General features: G+C 42.6%; 1 protein-coding gene across 1 annotated transcript in view; it reads left to right on the plus strand.

The window, feature by feature from the left end:
* The window catches only part of ADGRA3 (adhesion G protein-coupled receptor A3), a 73,044-nt gene that overhangs the window by 42,543 nt on the left and 7,227 nt on the right, over positions 1 to 23,274 (plus strand). Inside the window, exons 9-16 of the mRNA XM_053253421.1 lie at positions 7,762 to 7,963; positions 8,780 to 8,929; positions 11,807 to 11,968; positions 12,244 to 12,447; positions 16,900 to 17,113; positions 17,283 to 17,491; positions 18,976 to 19,100; positions 22,294 to 22,417. Coding sequence (XP_053109396.1) covers positions 7,762 to 7,963; positions 8,780 to 8,929; positions 11,807 to 11,968; positions 12,244 to 12,447; positions 16,900 to 17,113; positions 17,283 to 17,491; positions 18,976 to 19,100; positions 22,294 to 22,417 — 1,390 coding nt within the window. The remainder of the gene's footprint in view (positions 1 to 7,761; positions 7,964 to 8,779; positions 8,930 to 11,806; positions 11,969 to 12,243; positions 12,448 to 16,899; positions 17,114 to 17,282; positions 17,492 to 18,975; positions 19,101 to 22,293; positions 22,418 to 23,274) is intronic.

Here is a 23,274-nt window from a genome sequence, read left to right on the forward strand (position 1 = left end):
TTTAAGAAACAAAGTCTATAGATTTCTCACTGATGCACTTTTTGGCATAATTTATAATAAAGGTATTTTGATAAAACCGTGAAATTGAATGTCTTATAAAACAAAAGGTTCGGATGGCTCTTGATGAGGTCACATTGATTTACAGTGCAAACCGATGCATACTGTACTTACACTGGTGGGGCATTGGGCTGAATGTTATCTGTAGCGTTCATGTGGCTTACTATTAAGGAAGCAAGTGTTCATAGGGTTGCAGCCGTAGATTTTTAAAAGAAAGGTTTCATAACTTGTATATTTATTGGTACACTTTGCTTCATTGCCCTTTTCTTTCTTAAAGCAATTGCACCTTTGCATCTTTGTATCTTTGTCATCTAATTATGTTATGGCATTTGAGAGAGCAAAAATGTTTTTGGTAGGGTTTTTAAGTTCTTCAACTTGCCTCCAACAACACTGATGTGTTACACCCCTCTTACAAACTTGGGGTGGCCGACAACTTGGTGGTCCCCAGCAGCTGACAGCATCCATTTCTTTTTACCTGGGTAACCGTGACTGCAGTTTCCTCAGGCATCACTAGATGGCAACGTGCTGTTTGACTGACTGACTTGCAGTTAATAATGCCTGCCAAATTGCTTGAATGCCAGCTGACTCAGCAGTATTGATCCTTGGGTTTGCTCTGTATTGGGAATAGCTAAGTCTCTCCACTGGGTTCAGGGTAATAAACGTAAACCACTATTCCCTTACTCTTTGCTCCTAGCACTGGAAATCCCACCCAAAGGAATTAGCTAATCCTAGAGGAACTGCGTGTTACTGGATCCCACTCTAGGAAGCTGCATGAAGGATCCATATGTGGAGGAATTTGGCTACCTTAGCCCTCACTTTGGGGGCTTGTGTCTTACGTCTTTCCGTCTCGGGGGAGAGGCCGCCTGACAAGCCTTGTCTCTGCTCAGCCTTCACTTTTGGAGAACTTGAGTCTTATACCTTCCCATCCCTGGAAGAAGCTGCCTGTTCAGCTAAAAGGGGCACCTACAGGGCCTTGCTACCTGATCAAATGAATCCTAAGTCCCATGGATTGGTTATCTCTAATTATCTCTCTCTCTTTTTTTTTTTTTACGTTTGTAAACTGCCCCATCCAGAGGCTCTGGGCGGTGTACAACAACTCTTAAAAGACATAAAAACACACAATTGAAAACATAGTGCTAAAAAAAAAAAAAAATTAAAAAAAAATTAAAACTATTTAAAACCAATTAAAATATTTTTAAAAGCAACACTTTACAAGCCTTGGAAGGCCAGGCCAAACAAATAAGCTTATAGGGCTCTCTTATAGCGAGCCTAAACTGCAGATATATGCCAGGAGTGCATTCCATAGACCAGGATCAGCTACATAAAAGGCCCGGTTCCGAGTTGCCACCAGACATACCAGTGGTAACTGGAGATTGACCTCTCCAGATGATGTCAACGAGCGATGGGGTCATACCAAAGAAGGCGCTCTCTCTAAGGTAACCCAGACCCAAGCCATTCAGAGCTTTAAAGGTAATAACCAGAACTTTGTATTTCGCCTGGAAACATAGCAGCAGCCAGTGCAGCTGTTTTAAGACAGGCATAATATGATCTCTCTGGGCTACCCCAGAGACCTATCTGGCTGCCACAAATTTGAACTAACTGAAGTTTCCAAACTAGGTACAAAGGCAGCCCCACATAGAGCACATTGCAGTAGTCGAGCCTGGAGGTTACCAGCTGATGCACCACTGTTTTGAGATCGTTCTCTTCAAAGAATGGACACAGCTGTTGAATCAGCCGAAGCTGATAGAAAGTGCTTCTGGCCATAGCCTCCACCTGAGATACCAGAGTGAGGCCTGGATCTAAGAGCACTCCCAAGGTGTGTAACTAATCCTTCTGGGGGAGTGTGACCCTATCCAGCATAGGAGGATCTAACTCATCCCATAAATTCCAATCCCCTGTAATGAGCACCTCCGTCTTGCTTTGGATTCAGCTTCAATTTGTTATCACTCATCCAGCCCATTACTGCCTGGAAGTGAATGCCATTTCCTAACACTGTTGCTGATGATGATAAGGAGAAATAGATTTGGGTGTCATCAGCATACTGATAACACCCTACACCAAATCTCCTGATGATCTCACCCAGTGGTTTCATGTAAATATTATGGGTCTAGATAATCAGTTTCCTCCAAAACCACCTGGAGCTGGTTAGCCACCACTCTCTCAATTACCTTGCCCAACCATGGGAGATTGGAGACCGGCCTACAACTATCCATCACTGAGGGATCTAGGGAAGGCTTCTTAAGAAGTGATCTAATCATTGTCTTCTTCAAACAAGGAGGCATCCTACCCTCCCTCAGCAATGCGTTAATGATATTAACTAAGCCATCCCCAACGATCTCCCTGCTAGACAGAAGCAGCCAAGTTGGGCAAGGATCCAGAGAACAAGTGGTAGGCTTCACTGCCCCAAGCAGCTTGTCCACGTAATCAGGCATCACAGATTGAAACTGATCCAATCTAATATTTCCGGAGGGATTGCTGGACACCACCTTCATAGACTCTGCAGAAACAGTGAAGTCCAAATCGGCCCAAATACAGGAGATTTTGTCCACAAAGAACCCATTAAAAGCATCGCAGCAGAATAAAGTCCCCGGGGATTGGTTTGAATTGGAAGGAGCCTGAAACAAACTCCTCACAACCTGGGATAGTTCTGCTGGACGCAAACACGCAGAAGAAATGCACGCAGACCAAAATATTTTTTTTGCTGCACATACCGCCTCCGCATAAACCTTCAAATGGACTCTATGCTGTGTCCTGTCACATTCGTTGAGTTCTCCTCCATTTGCACTCCAGTATCCTACCTTGCTGCTTCAGACCCCGTAACTCCTCTGTATACCAAGGGGCCACTTTTAAAGCAGATCAGAAGGGACGCTTAGGAGCTATCATGTCTACTGCCCTGGTGAGTTCCCAATTCCAGGTTCCTACTAGGGCATCGACAGAATCACTGGCAGGACCAACATCAAAACCCTCCAAGGGTTTTTGGAATCCTACTGGATCCAACAGCCTCCTCGGGCAGACCATCTTAATAGGTCCTCCACCCCTGCAGGGCTGAGTTGTGGCTTTGAAACCAACCTTAACCAGGTAGTGGTCTGTCCATGACGATGGGGAAACCATAGGATCCCACACCCACGGAACACCGCCCTGATCCGAACAAAAGACCAAATCAAGTGTGTGGCCAGCAACATGAGTTGATCCTGAAACTAGTTGGGATAGGCCCATAGTTGTCATGGCCGCTATGAACTCCTGAGCCACACCAGACAAGTCAGCCTCATAATGGATATCGAAGTTACCCAGAACCAAAAGTCTGGGTGACTCCAACACCAACTTCGAGACCAGCTCCGTCAGCTCAGTTAGGGAGTCAGTTGGGCAGCAGGGTTGATGGTACACCAATAGAATCCCCAATCTATCCCTAGTTGCCAGCCTCAGAAAGACACACTCAATGTCAGCCAACTGTTGCACAGGGGCCCTGATAAGGGGAATGGTATTCTTATGGACTACAGCCACTCCACCCACCCACCCCACCCACATCCCTTAGGCTGCTCCACAGCAGAGTAACCTGGTGGAAGAAGCTGGGCCCAAACTGGGCCACTAGCGTCCCCCATCCAGGTCTAAGTTATACATGCCAGGTTAGCTCCCTCATCCATGATTAAGTCATGGATCATTTCAGTCTTATTCTGAACTGACCTGGCATTGCAAAGGAGCAAGGATAGATTCTGTGGGAAGTTGGAACTGTTCCTCAAGGCCAGAGAGCTGACAGGGCAGCCAGAAGTGGAAACAGTTACTAAATTACTGGTTTCTCTTCCCCTTTAACGGCCAGCTGCTCTGCCAATGCCAATTCTTCTGTTCCCCACAACAGTAATAGCTGCCCCAGAGCCACTGGACACACACCCAGCATCATCCTGCCCTAGAGAGCCCAAACACATGACAACAAAAGGCCTGAAACAACCCAATAAAAGGGAGGACTAACAACATTCAACCAAGACCTCCCACTTTATTACTCCCCCCCCCCCGACTCCAGTCCCACACTGAAGGCCCAGCACCAAAGGCTGGCCCCCTTTGGTAGCTGGCTTTGGTGGCCGCCTACAGGCGGTCTGCTGGCTATGCCTCTGGTGTGCCTCCCTCCAATATATGCTGCCAAGGACTCCAGAAATCTCTCCTGTCATGAGAGATCTCTGGTCCTTGGGGACAGGTAGAGCAAGTAAGCTCACAGATAGGAGGCACAGGTGGAATAGGGCAGCAATCAAGCTGCCCTAATCCAGTCCTTCAGAAGGTCTGGGGCTGCAGAAACAAATCTCAGCAGAGACAGGAGTGCTCAGGCAGGGTAAGATGGCTGTTGTTCATCAGGAGAGGTCAGGAAGCTGACAGAATCTAGCTCCCTCCTCTCTTCACCCTCTTTGATCTCCCTCTCCCCTTCAAATCTAGCCCCCTCCTCTCTTCACCCTCTGATCTCTTTGATTTGTGCCAAGTCATCCCCTATCTAGGTTCTTTTATTCAGTGGATGTGTGAGAAGAGACAAAGATCAAACCAGGAATTTTCTGTGACTTTACTGAAGAATTGCAAAAAGCATACTAGACTTATCCTAACCTATCTGGTACCACTCTTAAAAGAAAGAGGAAGGAAAAATATTGAAGAGAGAAAGACATCAAGGAGAAATGTCCAGTCTAAATGTTGCAGGAGTCAGTGGTTTGGACCAGATCAATTGAATAATCCTGTGGCTTACCAAGAGGCAGAGTTAGTGTGCAGAGTACTAGAGAGCGAAGAGACAACATGTGTCTCTGCAGATGGATTCCCCAGCTCTAACCTCTTGCCATAGGATAGAGGCAGTTTGCTTCTTTGAGTCAGTCAGCTTTCAGGGCATCAGGTCAGCCACTTCCATTGGACCACATCAACTCTGATTCACCCAAATATCCAAATCTGAAGTTCCAACAGGTGTTTTCACACCCTTGCCAAGTTCAGTCCAAAAGTGTCTCGAACTCAAGTCCTTATCTCTTACAAGATGTTCCAGGGGCAAGATGTCGTCTTTAGATGTTGTCACTCATGGACATTTGGCCTTGCTGTTCTCAACCAGAACTGTCAACAGGGTTGTCAATCTTCTGTTCTCCTTAGCTCATCTTCAGTCAAGATGATGTCCAGACAGGGAGTAGGTGAGGAAGAGGACTCTAGGTCATATACCTTGTAATTAAAGCTTGCCAGAGCCTTGCAATGTGTCAGTTTTGCACCTCAGCCCATGGTCTTAATTGCACAGTTGTTTCAAATAACTAGTTAGCTCATTCCCTTATTGTTTGCCATTTGTCATCCTTTCTAGAATCGAATGTACAGAAGGGCGGGGGGACCATATCCCGGCAGTAACAAGGTCTTTAACTTTCTTCACAAGTTCTCAATACAGAATGCTTAAAACAGCAAATTGCTTCACTTTCCTGTGATGCAACTTTGAACCAAAGTCTGCAACCTTTGCCTAAGGAGCAATGAAAAATGCAGAAATACAGCCAATACAATACAAGCAACTGAATACATATAAATGCTTGAGTACAATTATGCATAAAACATACAGTTATATCAAAAGGCATGAGAATACATACAGCTTGTGATATAAGGCAAGACTTCAGCCTATGTGTATGAAGGGAAATACAACTGCATTGGGGAAAGACTGGGCCAGTCCAGGCCAGATTCGTAACACACCATCTACAAAGAAACAGTATTTCCCCACTCATCTCCTCTTTGGTGTGTCTTCTTAATGAACCTTGGATATACCTCCCCCAACCTCCTCCACATTTAAAAGCAGCTTGCTGTCTCATACAAGCTGGTTGCATGCATGTCCAGTACATAAGTAAGTTTACTGTTGTACGACAGGTCATAACACACATATTAAAGCATAAGAAAACAACGTAAAACATAATAGCTATATATCAGCCAGCGTGGTGTAGTGGTTAGAGTACTGGACTAGGACCGGGGAGACCCGAGTTCAAATCCCCATTCAGCCATGAAACTAGCTGGGTGACTCTGGGCCAGTCACTTTTCTCTCAGCCTAACCTACTTCACAGGGTTGTTGTGAAAGAGAAACTCAAGTATGTAGTACACCACTCTGGGCTCCTTGGAGGAAGAGCGGGATATAAATGTAAAAAATAATAATAATAAAATAATAATAAAGGAAAACAGATAAGGCGTAATAAGACAGTACAAAACACAACAATTAGCTAAACAACATGCATGAGAATAAAAAGAGATATAATCCTAAATAACTAACTGTAGTCACAACTCTGATGGGTACAGCTCGAATAAGAGAGCTAGTCCTGGAACTACAACTTAGCCAGATGTGTAGTAGGGCTGGCAGGTACAGTTTTCTTCCTAATTTTAAAACACAATAAAGCAAAAATGGCTGCTTGATAACTAACATAAGGAAACACACCCGCCAGTAAGTAATGAACACATTTCTGTTTCAGAACCTGTGAATGTATCAATGATCTGACCCACTGTTTTTTTCTCTTATTGTTCCATACAAGAGCAGTGTGCGACATGATGTTTAATGTCCTCCACTTGCCCCTGGCCACAGGGGCAGAGATGCTGTTCCACGGGAACTTTGTGAAATCCACCCTCAAGATATGCCAAGGGCATGGTTTGAAAATGTAAACTAGTATGCATGCGTGTCACCTTGCTGTATAGTGGCATGTAAACTGTCTGGTTTGGGCAGCTGAAAGTAGTGTCTGATGTACTGTGCAGGGAAACACCGGCAGTTACAGGGTCTCTGCAACACAGACATAGTTGACAATGCACTTCAGGGCAGTAGTGCTCCATTGTCATATCATGGCCCATATCATGGCAATGGGACTCGGCAAGCCATTTTGAGGGATGGGGCATTCAGTCTTTGACAAAAGAGTGGCAGGTAAAGATCGTATGCCCCATCCCTCAAAATAGCTTGCCGAGTCCCATTGCAATGATACGGGTGGTACTCCTTATTCCTCTTGATCTTCCAAGTGGAGGACGAGATGAGTTCGATTGAAAAGCTGCTTTTGATCCAGAGTTCAGAAGTTCCTGGCCTCTAGTAGGAACATAGGAAGCTGCCATATACTTAGTCAGACCACTGGTCCTTCTAGCTCAGTCTTGTCTACACAGACTGGCAGCAGCTTCTCCAAGGTTGCAGGCAGGAATCTCTCTCAGCCCTATCTTGGAGATGCCAGGGAGGGAACTTGAAACCTTTTGCTCTTCCCAGAGCAGCTCCATCGCCTAAGGGGAATACCTTACAGTGCTCACACACGTAGTTGCCCATTCATATGCAACCAGGGCAGACCCTGCTTAGCTAAGGGGACATGTCATGCTTGCTACCACAAGACCTGCTCTCCTCCCATGTAGTATATAGATTCGTTGCCAAGTGTTCTAAGTGAAAGAGGTTAATTTTTGGAATTATCGCTACAATAAACCAGATTCCTTTGGGAGCAATTTCATGTGACTTTTCTGGTGATTTGGTATATAATTCTTTCTTCTCAGTTTGCCAAATTGTACAGAAGCCTAAGCAATAGGATATTGAGATTAAAATGCTTCGAATGTTCAGAGAGCATGACAATGCTGAAAACGAGCCAAGGTGACCTTTTCTGTAGTTCATAGATGTGTAGTGGTGAAGTCTCTCATTTGGTTGTGTAGTCCTTAATTCTTTTATTAATCCCCCCCACTTGTTATGCAAATTTGTCTAAGCTTTTGCCTTCAACTCTTTAGGTGGCCTCGAACGTTGGCAGGCATTACTGCATACCTGCTGTGCACCCGTTACTCGGCTGGCAGCGGAATATATACTGGCAACTCTCCGGATGAGAAGAGAGCTTGGCGCAGATGTGACAGGGGAGGATTCTGGGCTGAAGAGGATTACTCTCGGTGCCAATATGCAAACGATGCCACTAGAGTCCTGTATATGTTCAATCAGGTACTCATGCTTCTTCCACCCACCCCTTTATAAAGTTGTTTACAAATAAATTCCTGAAGGCTTTTCATCCTCAGCTATTGAAGAATATGTGTCCATTTCAAGGGTTATGCTAAGATCTAGAGAGTCCCATGCATGCACCTAAGTCACTTCTGCATGCATCTTGGATGGGTTAGTGATTTCTCCTTCCAACTGCATCCCCTCAGGCTGCATCAGATTCTGCTCCATTCTGCTCCCTTGACCTTTAGGAACAGCTTTTGCAGGAAGGCAGCTGCAATGGAAAGGGAGTCTTGAAAAACCTCTCTGTGCAGGCACTCCTTTTGGATCCTGGCCTTACTTAGATGTCAGAATGCCTAGAATGGTTAAGGACCTGTCTACATGGTAGCTGTATTATTAGGTTACACAGAGATTTATCTACCTTTCCATTCTGTCAGAAGAGTTCCATGTAAAACTCAGACTTACATCCTTGAGCAATAAACTGCTTGAGCAATAAACTGCTTCAATCCTTGAGCAATAAATTCCTTACTCTCTAGAGTCAAGTTGGTATTGATCTTTTTCTCCTTTTCTTTTCTTTTCTCCTTTTCTTTTCTTTTCTTTTCTCTTTTCTCTTTTCTTTTCTTTTCTCTTTTCTTTTCTTGGGTTTCTGGAAATCAAACTTTGGTTTAGATTTTTTTTAAGAATATGTAATGCATAGATAGAGTAAATCAGCACACTTTGAGGTTCATAAAGGCCCTTCTCAGTTGATTCTAATTTAAATTGCTTAATCACTTTGATTTGGGCTGGTTATGTGCTTAAAATAATATTTTATGCTTTAAACAGATGCCCCTGAACCTTACTAATGCTGTAGCGACAGCCCGGCAACTATTAGCTTACACCGTTGAAGCCGCAAACTTTTCTGACAAGATGGATGTTATTTTTGTCGCTGAAATGATAGAAAAATTTGGAAGATTTGCTGAGAAGTACAAAGAGGTAATTATTTTTAGTACAAGACATCCTTTTAAAAAAATGTTCTCACTGAAGCTATGCTACACAAGTAATTAATTTCCAAACCACTTTCTTTGAAATCTTTTAACATTTTATATTGATCAACTGAACTAGACTGTACTAATCAAATAGACCTTCAGGGTAAATATCTGTCTGTGAGAAGAAGCTTTCACTTTACTGTTGAACTTTATTGATCTTCCCATTTAGACATGTTGAAGACCGTAGTGCGCTGAGCATCTGTGATAAATTTAAAAAGGAAAAAGAAATTATATTTAAAAGCATCAGGAACACACTTTAGAAATTGATAAGCTCTGTAGTATTGCAGTGCCATAGAGACATTTGCTGTGTTTGTGAAACAATCAAAGCAGTTCATTAAGTGACTGATTTAATGTGACCTGAAATATGTGTAGGCTATGGATTACTGGATGATTTATTGCATTATAAGGATGTTGTTTTTCCTCCTGTGATGTATGAAGTCCAGATTGACACAATCTGACACTGTTCTGCCACTGCTTGAGGGCAATAAAAGCTATAAAAGTGCCAGATGGAAATTCATGAGTGGTGTTTGTCATAGTATTGTAAGTGTGGCAATAGACGATGCATTTTTAACATTACTTAGTGGAGTCCTGTTTAGTTGCGTCTTGCTTGGCTGGGCCATAAAACATGCAAGTGTGTTACCTTTGCATTGAGTATAAATGTTCAGTATAGTAAATAGTCTGCTTTGCAGTAAAAATAAAGGTTGTTGACACATGGCTTGAAAAGACTGCATCTCCCAGCACGCCACACAGATTCAGGTCACTACAGTACTCTGTGTGAAGGAGGCTTCCCCCTCCACACTGGAAGTACACAGTATTGTGCAGAGATGAATGTGCTGAGATTGGCCTTCTTCACATAGCTCTGAAGGAGTGGTATGCATTATTTGGCTTTGAATATTCCAAAGGACAGCCCTGGGAAGCAGCACTGGAAAATTTCCGTGTACCTGCTCACCAAGCTACTAGACATTTAGTACAGAGCATGAACCAGAACCTCTGCCAAGATGATGGAGGAGAAGGGGTAGGTTTCCATCATGTACAATAAGTGCATCTTGCATTGTGTCCCCGCGCCCCTTTGTACAAGTTAGAATGGAATGAACAAAACTGTAACTGAATAACTTTACATTGGGGCAGAACCCTATTCCTTGCAAGTGAACTGCAACTGAAGAACTATCTGCAGTTCTTAAAACTTGTATATATGTTTGGAGAGCAGCATTTAGATATGAAAATGCCAGTGATCAAAGATAAGAAACTGGACATTAGGGGTGTGCAATTTGGATTTTCGGTGTTTCAATTCGGACCTGAATTGAAACACCCCCAGTTCATTTTTGGGTCTGAATCTGACCCATCCGAATCAACCCAGAATCGATTCTGATCCGAATTAATCTGAATCCGAATCGATTCGGATCAAGAAAACGGGTCCCAGGGCCAAAAGAGTAGGCTGGGGTGGGATGGTAGTGCCTAATGGGTGGAGGCTACCACCCAAATTGCAGCGGGATTGGGCAAAGGGCTGATTTTTGGTGAATTGTTGAAGTTTACGCATCTTTATGGTTTTTCCCCATAAGGTATAATGGAGGTGTATCACTTCACTTTTGGGGGAAAGGGGTGTCCTAGAGTGGTGTGGGGTTGGTGGTAGTGCCCCAGGGGGGCAAGGAAGCTACCAGAATCTTTTCAAAGGATTTGGGCAAAGGGCTGATTTTTGGTGATTTCCTGAAGTTTACGTGTCTTTAAGGTTTTTCCTCATAAGGTATAATGGAGGTTTCAGCAGCCCCATAACTGCACTTGTGGGGTGCTGGGGTGGCCCAGAGCAAGTGGTGGTGTAGTGCACATAGAGTGCCAACCACCCCCATGGGTTTCTAACCCATGGGGTTTCTGAGGTGTTCTGTGTGTAGATTCTTTGGTAGCAAATGAGAGTGGATTCATGGTTTGTATTGAAAATCTCATTTGCTACCAAAGAATCAGCCCTTTGCCCAATCCCTCTGCAATTTGGGTGGTAGCCTCCACCCATTAGGCACTACCACCCCAGTCTTTTGGCCCTGGGACCCGAAATTCAAGTAGATGTCAGATCGGACCTTTTTGCATTGAAGTCAATGGGAGGCAAAAAGGCGGGGAATTCAAATACTCAAAATGGAGGAGGAAGAAGAAGCACTTTATTGGCCACAAAATGGAGGGCCAAAACTACAAATAATTTGGAGCTGAAACAGAGGTGATTCGTTTCAGCTCCAAAACATTTTGGGAGGGCAAAAGGGTGATTCGTTTCAGCAACGAATCACCCAAAACGGGCAGTTTCGGGTGCAGATTGTTCTGTACGCGAAACGTTTCACACATCCCTACTAGACATTGCAATGAAATGCATGTGACAGGAAAAATTGATCCATCAGGTATACATAATATAGCTAAATGGAATAGATGGACATCATGGAGAGTAAAGGTGTAAACCCAAGAAGGCTGGATTGTATCCTAAGGAAGCTAGTCATGAGTAAGCACTATTGATTTCAATTAGACAAATATGTCATGATTAACTGAAGTCCTGTCAACTTAAGTGGTACTTAGGTATCCTAACTTTCTCAGGATACAGCCGATGATTTAAATTCTTATCATTTCAGAACCAATCATTGGTTATTATAAATGGTGGGCAGTAGGGTGAGGAGGGAGACACTGTATACTGAGCTCCTTGGAGAAAAGGTGGAATGAAAATGTAATATATAAAAATAGTATCTGTCATGTGTGCTTACGAGTGGGGAAAGAAAACAAATTTATCTTTGAAGATCAGTGTGAAAAAGGTGTATAAGTACAAATGCCAGCCTTTCTGATCTCTTTCCTCTCCTAGCTTGGTGATGTGATGGTTGATATTGCAAGTAACATAATGCTAGCTGAGGAACGCATCTTGTCGATGGCACAGAGAGAAGCGAGAGCTTGTACTAGAATTGTACAGTGCTTACAGAGGATTGCTACATACCGACTAGCTAACGGAGCTCAGGTTTACTCAACGGTAGGAATCTGATGTTTTTGTTCAATGATAGGCATCACTGTAAGTACTTAAAGTGTAAATACAGTACACTTTAACTTTACTGTAGTGTGTTTTCATTTTTTTAAAAAAGATCTCAAATTCCATTTGTAATGAGAACGATTTTTCTAAGTTGGGATTTATTTATATTTTTAAGGGAATGATATGTTTTGGCCATTCACTGTACCAGTAAGGCCAGTGACTGCTTGCTTCTACTCTGCACAGAGCACTTTTCTTTTCTTTTTTTAACATTTCTACAGTATTCTCCAAACATTGCTGTGGAAGCATACGTAATAAAGGCTTCGGCCTTCACTGGGATGACCTGCACCGTATTCCAGAAGGTGGCTGCAACAGACCGCACAGGACTTCCTGACTTTGGGCGAAGAGATCTGGATGGAAACCTTGATAAGCAACTGGGCTTCAAGTGCAATGTTTCAAACACATTGTCAAGCCTTGCACTTAAGGTTAGATGTTATGCCATGTGTGTTTGGGCAAGTTTGTACTTTCAGTAGAATTGAGTGGTGAAGCAGGTGGGGAGTTGCATGTTTCAATGAACCCCATCTCCAAAACTGGTATACCTTATAAATGTTGGGGAAAGAGCCAGACTGCCCCCTTCTCCCTAGCATGCTAACTTCCTTTGTGGAGAGAAGTCAAGGAGCACAGTGGAAAAAATGGGACTACAACTAAATGTAAAGAAGACTAAACTAATGACAATGGTACAGCAACCAGCCTCAGAATTGAGAATGAAGTCATTCAGGTGGTGGATAGCTTCTGCCTTTTAGGATCGACCATCAGCAGGTACACTACCTGTATCTTCCAGTTAATTGAGGGGCAATACTTTAGTTATGAAAAAGTGAACTCATCCCCACTGTACAGATTGCTGGAAACAGAAGAAGCGACATATTCAATTGTCTGTGCACAAAGGAAAATCCTTGGGTGCCTTTTAAGAATTTATTTTGGCAACTTTTTTTTCTTTTTTAATAACTTTGTAAAGCTTAATATGCTTCACACATCGATACTAAAGAATGTCTCTAGCTTGAAGCCAAAACGCACTGCACACAAAGCCAGTATCAGTGTTCAGCATAATCAAGTGAACAAGCTATTGCTGGGCTACCCTACTTTAGACTATGGAGTGGGGGCACTTTCATTACTAGAACTTGCAGATCATCCACATTCTCAGCTATCAGAGTGGTGTCATCAGCGTAGCGATAGATAGTATCCAGAACTATACAGGTGAAACTCGAAAAATTAGACTATTGTGCAAAAGTTCATTAATTTCAGTAATGCAAATTAAAAGGTGAAACTGATATATGAGATAGACGCATTACATGCAAAGCGAGATAAGTCAAGCCTTAATTTGTTATAATTGTGATGATAATGGCATACAGCTCATGAGAACCCCAAATCCACAACCCCAGAAAATTAGAATATTACATGAAACCAATAAAACAAGAATTGTAAATAGAACAATATCGGACCTCTGAAAAGTATAAGCATGCATATGTATTCAGTACTTGGTTTGGGCCCCTTTTGCAGCAAATACTGCCTCAGTGCGGCGTGGCATGGATGCTTTCAGCCTGTGGCACTGCTGAGGTGTTATGGAAGACCAGGATGCTTCAATAGCGGCCTTCAGCTCTTCTGCATTGTTTGGTCTCGTATCTCTCATCCTTCTCTTGGCAATGCCCCATAGATTCTCTATGGGGTTCAGGTCAGGCGAGTTTGCTGGCCAATCAAGCACAGTAATCCCATGGTCATTGAACCAGGTTTTGGTACTTTTGGCAGTGTGGGCAGGTGCCAAGTCCTGCTGGAAAATGAAGTCAGCATCCCCATAGAGCTCGTCTGCGGAAGGAAGCATGAAGTGCTCCAAAATCTCCTGATAGACGGCTGCATTTACCCTGGACTTAATGAAGCACAGTGGACCAACACCAGCAGATGACATGGCTCCCCAAATCAACACAGACTGTGGAAACTTCACACTGGACTTCAAGCATCTTGCATTGTGTGCCTCTCCATTCTTCCTCCAGACTCTGGGTCCTTGGTTTCCAAATGAGATGCAAAAGTTGCTCTCATCAGAAAAGAGGGCTTTGGACCACTGAGCAACAGACCAGTTCGTTTTTTTCTTGAGCCCAGGTAAGACGCTTCTGATGTTGTTTGTTGTTCAGGAGCGGCTTGACAAGAGGAATACGACATTTGAAGCCCATGTCCAGGATCCGTCTGTGTGTGGTGGCTCTTGATGCACTAACTCCAGCCTCAGTCCACTCCTTGTGAAAGTCCCCAACACTTTTGAATGGCCTTTTCCTGACAATCCTCTCCAGGCTGCGGTCATCCCTGCTGCTTGTGCACCTTTTTCTTCCACACTTTCCCCTTCCACATAACTTTCTTTTCATGTGCTTTGATACAGCACTTTGGGAACATCCAACTTCTTTTGCAATTACCTTTTGAGGCTTTCCCTCCCTATGGAGGGTGTCAATGATGGTTTTCTGCACAACTGTCAAGTCAGCAGTCTTTCCCATGATTGTGATTCCTAATGAACCAGACTGAGAGACCATTTAAAGGCTCAGGAACCCTTTGCAGGTGTTATGGATTGATTAGCTGATCGGAGTGGGACACCTGGAGCCTAGACTGTTGAACCTTTTCACAATATTCTAATTTTCTGGGATTGTGGATTTGGGGTTTTCATGAGCTGTACGCCATGATCATCACAATTATAACAAATTAAGGCTTGACTTATCTCGCTTTGCATGTAATGCGTCTATCTCATATATCAGTTTCACCTTTTAATTTGCATTACTGAAATTAATGAACTTTTGCACGATATTCTGATTTTTCGAGTTTCACCTGTACTGCCTTTGAAGTGAAGCTGATCAGAATGAGCCTCTCTGAACTTGTCTAATTCTTCACCATTGTCATCTTCATCTTTTTAAACCACTCAAGTTACTACTACAAACTACAACAAATATTTATATACCACTTTTCAACAAAGATTTCCAAAGTGGTTTACATAGATAAATAAATAAATAAATATGGCTCCCTGTCCCCAAAGGCCTCACAGTATAAAAAGAAACATAAGATAGACACCAGCAATAGTCACTGGAGGGATGCTTTGCTGGGGATGGATAGAGCCATTTGCTCTCCCCCTGCTCAGTAAAGAGAATCACCACTTTTAAAAGGTGCCTATTTGCCCAGTTAGCAGTTAGTGGCCATTATCTTTGTGGAAGTGTATTCCATAAAGAGTACTTTTCCTGAGTGACTCTCAGTTCTAGCAACATAAAAGGGAGAAAGGTTTCTTCAAACATATGTTTATATAATTGCGAAGCAAACATCACTGTTTAACCATTTTTAACCGTAATGATGTTCCAGCTACTGAATGGAACCCAGGTGGAGAATTTCTTGTGCAGAGGATTTGCAGTCTACTTTATTGATAGTCACTAATGTTGGCAATGAAAGTGTATCTATCAATTTATGTAATGTTCTATGACACATTACCAGTGTTCACAGGGAGAGTACTCTCAAGTATGTAGGGACTATGAAAACCTGCTTGCATTTTTAAACGATGCAAAGCCATGTATCGGTGGAAAATCCCAAATGTTTTTAGTTAACATCTCCTCCTTGCCGTTTTAATGGTGGTGTTAAGAAATTCTTTGCATGGAAAACACAGCTCTGGCAAAATGCTTAAAGTATGCCTGCACATTACATTACTCATAAGAATCTCCCCCCGCCAAAAAAAAAACCCCAACAATAATTGTAGATAGGACTCTAGGATCATCTGGCACAGGTATGAAAACTCTCCATGACTTCAGGAGGATCCATGTCAACATGTACTAGATATTTTGAAGCCTGGAACTAAAGGCCTTTGGAGGCTCCCCACCCCGCTGCTACAAGCTAAGCATTATTCCCCCCTTTCTCTTACAGATAGAAATTTTATACAGAGAGAGAGAGGGAGCGTGGATCGGGGAAAAGATATATGTGGGATGGGAATATGTAAAGTTAGGTGTTGAAATGTTTCTGCTAATGCATATTTCCATAAATATGCCTGTTTTATATTCTTACATTCTTGTGAGTTCAGTTACTGTTTGTAACCTTTTAACTTGTTTTTATGTTATTGTTAACTGCCCAGAGACGGAAGTTTGGGGTGGTGTACAAATCTGATAGATAGATAGATAGATAGATAGATAGATACCAAGCAGCAGCAGTAAAAAAAACAATATTCTCATTCAAAAGCCTGGGTGAAGAGCCACATCTTTTCCTAAAAACTGCCAAGGAGACTGAAGAGTGGACTTCATCCGGGAGAGCATTCCAAAGCCTGAGGGCAATGACTGAAAAGGTCCCGTACCACATGCTTGTCCACCGAGCCTCTCTCACCATTGTCATGCAGAGCAGAGCCCCCTCTGATGATCTGGTCAAGTAGGCAGAAACCCTTGGAAGCAGGCGGTTGTTCAGATATCCAGGGCCCAAACGATTAAGGGCTTTTAAGGTCAAAACCAGCACCTCGAATTGGACCCGGCAACAAATTGGTAGCCAGCACTACCACCTAATGGTGCAGTGGGGAGATGACTTGATTAGCAATCCAGAGGTTGCCAGTTCGAATCCCCGCTGGTAGGTTTCCCAGACTATGAGAAGCACCTATATTGGGCAGCAGTGATATAGGAAGATGCTGAAAGGCATCATCTCATACTCTGTGGGAGGATGCAATGGTAAACCCCTCCTGTATCCTACCAAAGACAACCACAGGGCTCTGTGGTCGCCAGGAGTTGGCATTGACTCGACAGCACAACACTTTACAGTTGTTTCAGAGTGGGTGTTTAAGGAAAAGGGAACTGAAGACTGGTGGATGGAGAGAACAGCAGGATCAGAGATTGCTAGGATGCTCTTAGGGTTCTGCATTAACCTCTTTTTCTCTCTTCCTTTTTCCATAGAACACGATTGTTGAGGCCTCTATACAACTGCCACCTGCCCTTTTTTCACAAAAGCACAAAAGAGAAATCAGACCAGCAGATGATACCATTTACAAACTTCAACTTATTGCATTCCGCAATGGGAAACTCTTTCCAGCAACAGGAAATTCAACAACTTTAGCTGATGATAGGAAACGCCGCACTGTTGTCACACCAGTTATCCTCACAAAAATAGGTTTGTTCCTATCAAATTATGCATTCCAAGAATATCAACCCACTGCCACTTTCTCAGAAAATACTATCTCCTACATCTGTGTTTACTCTTGAAATATCATTGCATTTCAAAAGTTAGTATGTATAAAGAGAACATTCATATTTTCTTTCTTTCTTCGTAAACAAACAAGATGGCTTAAGTCTGCCCCATCAACAGATTCCTATCAATGTGACACTGCGGCGCATTGCGCATGGAGCAGATGCTGTCGCAGCACAGTGGGACTTTGATTTGCTGAATGGACAAGGAGGATGGAAATCGGATGGATGCCACATTCTTTCTTCAGATGAAAACGTCACTACTATACAGTGCTACTCACTCAGTAACTATGCAGTCTTAATGGTATGTGAACTCATAATTTTTATCTAGATTTCTGTGGTGAATGAATTTTTATGCAGAATTTCAAAGCTTTCATTATCACGTTTACTATTATTTACCAGTGTCCGTGTCAAAGCAAAGGGTCAGGTAGTTCTGCGGTTGATGAAAGATCAAGGGTCAAATCCCACTGCACTTCACTTTGGTGACTCTGAGCAACATTCTCTCTCAATCCAGACTTCATAACTATTGTCCAGGTCATCTCTGGCAAGTCAAGTTGTCTAGCTTTTGTGGAATTATTTACAAGGTGGCTTTCAGCCTTAATATGTTTTGCCAGGTTCATAATGGTAACAGAAAAGTATTGAGAAGCAGCTTCAATACTGAAAAAATACTACTAAAATTACTAAAGTAATTGAAAATATTTTAATCATTTTAAAGTTAGTGTTCCCTCTAAGGAGTGTGCATGCGTGCACGTTCATACATTTTTTAATGTCCGCTCAGTTAATACATTTTTTAATGTCCGCTCAGTTAATTTTAGATCCCACTCAGGTTGAATCAGGAAAGCCCCACTCTGAATATCTGTGCACACACACTGCTTTGATACTGCTGCCCAGAACAAAACTCATTCTGCACACAAATGAAAAAAGTTAGAGAGAACATCGTTTAAAGTACTTTTTATGGATCCAGCTTATTTATTAAAGTATGGTCATGAAATTTTCTTTGGATATTGTGTCAATTTTTGTAATCTATTTTTCTGTTAAAAAAACAAAACACTTACGTGTGTGATTCTGTGAAGTCCTTAGATGAAAATGGATACAATAAAACTATTTCTGAGCTTTTGCTGGTGATGGTAGGTATTTTAAAAAGTTAATCAGTGTAATCCCAGAATGGAACATACTTATTCTTTGATTCTTACAAGTGCATCTAATCCTTATGTAGAAAGAAATAGTCTGCTTTTAAAGAAAAGAAAACACTGAAGCATTAGCTAAAATTTGGCTTAAACTTAAAGAGGGAATTTGTGTCAAGAGAAATATAACTGCGCCACCTGGAGGAACAAAAATAAATATTATGTGATCTTTCTCCTGGCAATGATCCATTAATAGAAATGGATTTAGGTAATAATGTTAACATTTAAATTTGGAAGAGTGACATAAACTCATAAGTTTTTTCCAAAATTCATTTCATTGTGACATGTGACTCATGCAGTCTTTATAATTCCCTTCTGAGTACATGTGCATTACAATCTCATCTTTAATTACCATAACCATTTTCCTTTTTGAGTACTGCTGATTGAGGGATGGAAGCATGTGTTTGTTTTATTGAATTTATTTATTGAAGTGTAAAGTTGAGATTCCAGAGAGAAGAATTTTGTTCTAGCTCTACCCAAATTTTATGCTGCTCATCCAACACTGTCTTTTGGGGCTGTCATGAAGTGCCTAATTGTAGTAATCCATGTATCAAACAGGGACATATCTTGGACTAATGTATGTATTTTTGTTTTTGTGTGTCAGGATTTGACAGGAACAGAGTTATATACTCAGTCAACCGACCTTCTGCATCCAGTTGTCTATGCCTCTGCTGTGATTCTCTTGATGTGCCTTTTGATAATCAAAGTTAGCTATATATACCACCATAGGTAATCTCATTCTGGTTTTATTTTGTACTAGCTGGATGATGCGAAGTAATGTTTAGTCAAATTCAAGTGGTTGTAGATATATAGTTGTAGCGAATTACAGCCTTTGTCTCGAAGCAAGCTCACGTGAGGAAATGAAATGCTGAATCATCCCTGCTTGAGCTGCCTGGCTAGGCTTCTCCTAAAACTATTCTATATTCCTGGTAGGTTTAAAATGCTGCCGCCACCACTCCTCTTATCGACAGAGCTTGTACCTCCCTGGACTTGGGGTGGAATCCCAGGGAAAACTCTCTTTTTTATTTTGCTCTTGGGCAAGTACAAACATCTTCCACATGCAAGCTTCTGACCATTTGTGAATGTGATTGCACCATAGAAATCCCCCTTAGCACCACCACCACACCCAATTAAAAACCAATTTGGAGACGCTTGTAAAAAGAAAAGAACAAAAAACAGTTGTATTCAATTACTACAGACTGCGTCCATCTGAGGCTCTAGCTTTCTTAAATACACTCAAAAATACTCAGTAGGTTACAAAAAAAAAGTTGTCTTAATGCACTCTTAAATGTTTATAGTCTTCTGCAATGTCCAAGATTGGATGGACGTAGGCTAGTGTTTCTTATTATGTTACAGGTAAACAATAATAGAAAAGTATCAGGAATATGCAAAGGCACACACCAAAGAAACAGAAATTCTAATGCAAACTCTTATTAAAACACTTTCTCCTGCCCTAAACTTCTGAAGCTACTAGCTTTGGCTTCCTTTTCAGGCTTTCTGTCCTCCTGTCTTTCAAGGATATGCAGAGTTATTCCATGAGAGAAATCTCCATGCTGGCTACAACCATGAGAGAGCAAAACTCCATTGCCCCTCACTAAGCCTTTCCGCACCTGCATCTCTTGAATATAGACTGCCCTTCATGTTCCCAGAAACGTCTCTCTAGGACCCACCCAGCTGGTGTACTGCATGACTGCTCTGGAGTTCACCAGCATGTCAGTCAAGACAAGGGTTCACTCCCTGTTAACTCTTTAGAGGGAAGGGAGTCTGATCACTTGTGTGTCAAGAGCCCCACTCCCTAATGGCACCCTGCACCCTGACTGCAGGTAGAGAAGAAGCAGAATTGCCCTTGGTTTGGCCCCAACAGAGCCCACAAATTCCTGTCAGAGGACATGCATCCAGCAGTGAGGCATGTCGGTAGGAGAATGGGACAGGGAATCCTTGCAAGAGTTGGAGAGGTGTGAGTTCTCATAGGAGTATTAGGGTGGAGGGCAGAGATATTTGGACAGGAAGGCCAACGAGAATAGAGATGTGCATGGAGCGGGATTTGTGTTGCTTTCCGAGCTCGGAACGGAACGCAAATGTCTAGAATGTTCCATTGGAACAACCAGTCAAGTCAGTTGTTCCAGTGGAACGAGATGGAAACATTATGAGTGTTCCGAGCACCATTTTGGACTCCTGGTGGGAGGTACCTTTAAAAACGATTACCTGGTTACTGCTCGCACCTGCAAGCCCCCACAAGCAGTGGTGCTTCAGCCAGCATCTCGCACCAAGACTGTCCTGCCTAAGCCACTCTTCTGACCTCTGCGCACACGCGGCAGCCATTTGCATGATGGTGCTGACCATGCAACTGGCTGCTGCGCATGCATAGAGCCCAGAAGAGCACTGGGTGAGCAGCCTTGACGCAAGATGCTGCGTGGGGTGCCGCTGCTCATGGGGGCTTGCAGGTGTGAGCAGTAACCAGGTAATGGTTTTTAAAGGTATCTCCCGCTGCCCCCCACCAGGGGTCCAAAATGGCACTTGGCTTACTCGAAACATTCTAACTTGGAGCTGGGCATTCCATTCCGAGCTCGAAACAGGCCCTTCATTTGAAGGGCGTTTTTGTTTCAAGCTCGAAACAGTTTCAGGGTTGAGCACTTCAATCTTGAAACGTTGGAGCGTTGCAGGTGCTTAGGTGCTTGAAACCAGAGCTGGTCAGAGAAGACAAGCCCTGCCAGGCGGAGGAGGAAGTAGGTGCTGTTTAAGGCCTCTTCACTGAGGCCTCTTGAGAAGGCAGCCCATTACATAGTTCAGCACTGGAAATGAGCGTATACTAAATCATCAGGTAGAGTCATGCCAAGCAGTTGGCTTTTCAGGTAACTGGCAGTGTCACTGACAACATTAGTCATACAATAAACTCATACCCGGAAGCTCTGGAATTCTGCCGTAAAAAGATCAAATATCATAGTGGAATATATTATACAAATTGGGGTTTAATATTATTTAAATTGCTGTTAGTAAATGAAACTATAGGAGAATCTGGTCCAGATCCATTCCCACTAGTGTTCTTTCTTCAACTTGTAAGGTTGGGGGCACGACTGCAGGACATAGAAATCTGTTGATCATTGTTTGGAGGGTGTAGCCTCCAAAAGCATAGCCTTGGTAGCCGCATAAAGATGAGTGAAACATTTAGAGATTGCTGGTCTGCATCCTCTACTCCACCCCTCAAAATGTGAACACTGTATCTTTCAGATCTTCTGATTCTTGCTATAATTCTAATTTAGCACTGTGGTTTCCAAGTGTGGTTCAAGAAACCATGGCACTCCTTGGAAGTTTCAGGGATTATTTATTCAGTGATGAATTATCTGCATCACTGGCAGACTGGCTTGTCTGCCAGTCATGGCAGACAAGCTTCCTTGAAACAGAGTTTACCCTTTCTACCAATCTTCTGCTACATTTATGGAGATTTGATCGATTCACATTTTGATCCACATTTATGGAGAAGTGTTGGGTGTGTTTTGAGGTATTCTCTACATTGGACTTGCAATGGAGCTGAAGAGACATGATCACTAAATCCTAAGAATTGATCATATACCTTAAGACATGTTCTACAATTTCCTGTGATTTGCACTGGTGCTCTGACAGATAAACAATGATTTCTCAGCAGACAAATTGCTATGGAAATGTTCCCTGAAGGTAGGAAGTCTGAAAACCGCTGATTTTTCTCTGAACACCTTCAAGATACCTACTTCCGAGCATCCATGTTATGATTTTATTTTATTTTAAAAATAATTTGGCACTGGCCACTTCACCATATATCAACACAAATATGCATGGATTCCTGTTGATGGGATTTAGGTGATTCTGGTTAGATGTAGATTATTTAAGTGTAACTGCTAGACATCTGAGCATAGATATTGAATACTGCTATGTTTTTGTTTAACAGTGTCATCAGGATCAGCCTTAAGAGTTGGCATATGTTAGTTAACCTCAGCTTTCATATTTTCCTGACATGTGTGATGTTTGTTGGAGGCATAACTCAAAGCAAGAATGCTAGCATCTGCCAAGCAGTAAGTGAGATATGTATTGGGGGAATTGCAATAAACTGATTTGTAATAAAACAGCTTGGGGGTGGGGTGGGGTGGGGTGATTGTTTTTTTAAAGGTAACTGGGCATATTCTGGTAAGTAGCTTTAATTGTTGGCAGTTAACTTATTATCCTCTCCTAAGGAGCTTCTAAACTAATACCAGAAATGCTGCTCTTCTGGAACTTTGTTCTTTTGGAACCTTTCAGAGCTTGTTTCATTGTTTAAAGGTACTTCTCCAGTTAGTTGAAGGATGCCATTATCTGGATTTCAAACCACTGATCTGGACAGTAATCAGGACAAAAACGTCCCCATTCCCCTTTCTGCCATCAACCATTTCTCATGCAATAATTTGGTACAGATACCAAGTAGAATCTTGCAGATGAATACGGAAATGTTACTAGCCCACCAGCCCACACATATCAATAAATATGAAAGAAATAAAAATCACTGTAAGCAATGTGCATCCTAAAAAGTACCAACTTTGGTAATGCTTTCCTGCCGGGCCACCTGGGGGAGATACCTGCCCCAGGAAACTTGGCAATTGACTATGTGCATGCCCCCATGGGCCTTGTAAAAGCACCAAAGTGTGTTCACTACTGGTCCCTTTAGAGGTCAAACTGCCTTTAAAGGGACATTACATGTATTTGCATGTAATGGTAGCCCTGATGGCCTTCCTAGGGATGAAAAGCTGCTTCATGAGGGCCAGTTGAAAACAGAAAAATAATGGAAGGGGTTGCTTAACTTTTTCTTGCCTGCCATTGCACTGCTCCAGATCTCTGTCACACAAAACTCTCCCTTTCATAGTGTTCCAAACACGTATTTGATAAGGACAAGTGCTTT

Source organism: Hemicordylus capensis, chromosome 5, assembly GCF_027244095.1.
Source record: "Hemicordylus capensis ecotype Gifberg chromosome 5, rHemCap1.1.pri, whole genome shotgun sequence".
Taxonomy (NCBI): Eukaryota; Metazoa; Chordata; class Lepidosauria; order Squamata; family Cordylidae; genus Hemicordylus; species Hemicordylus capensis.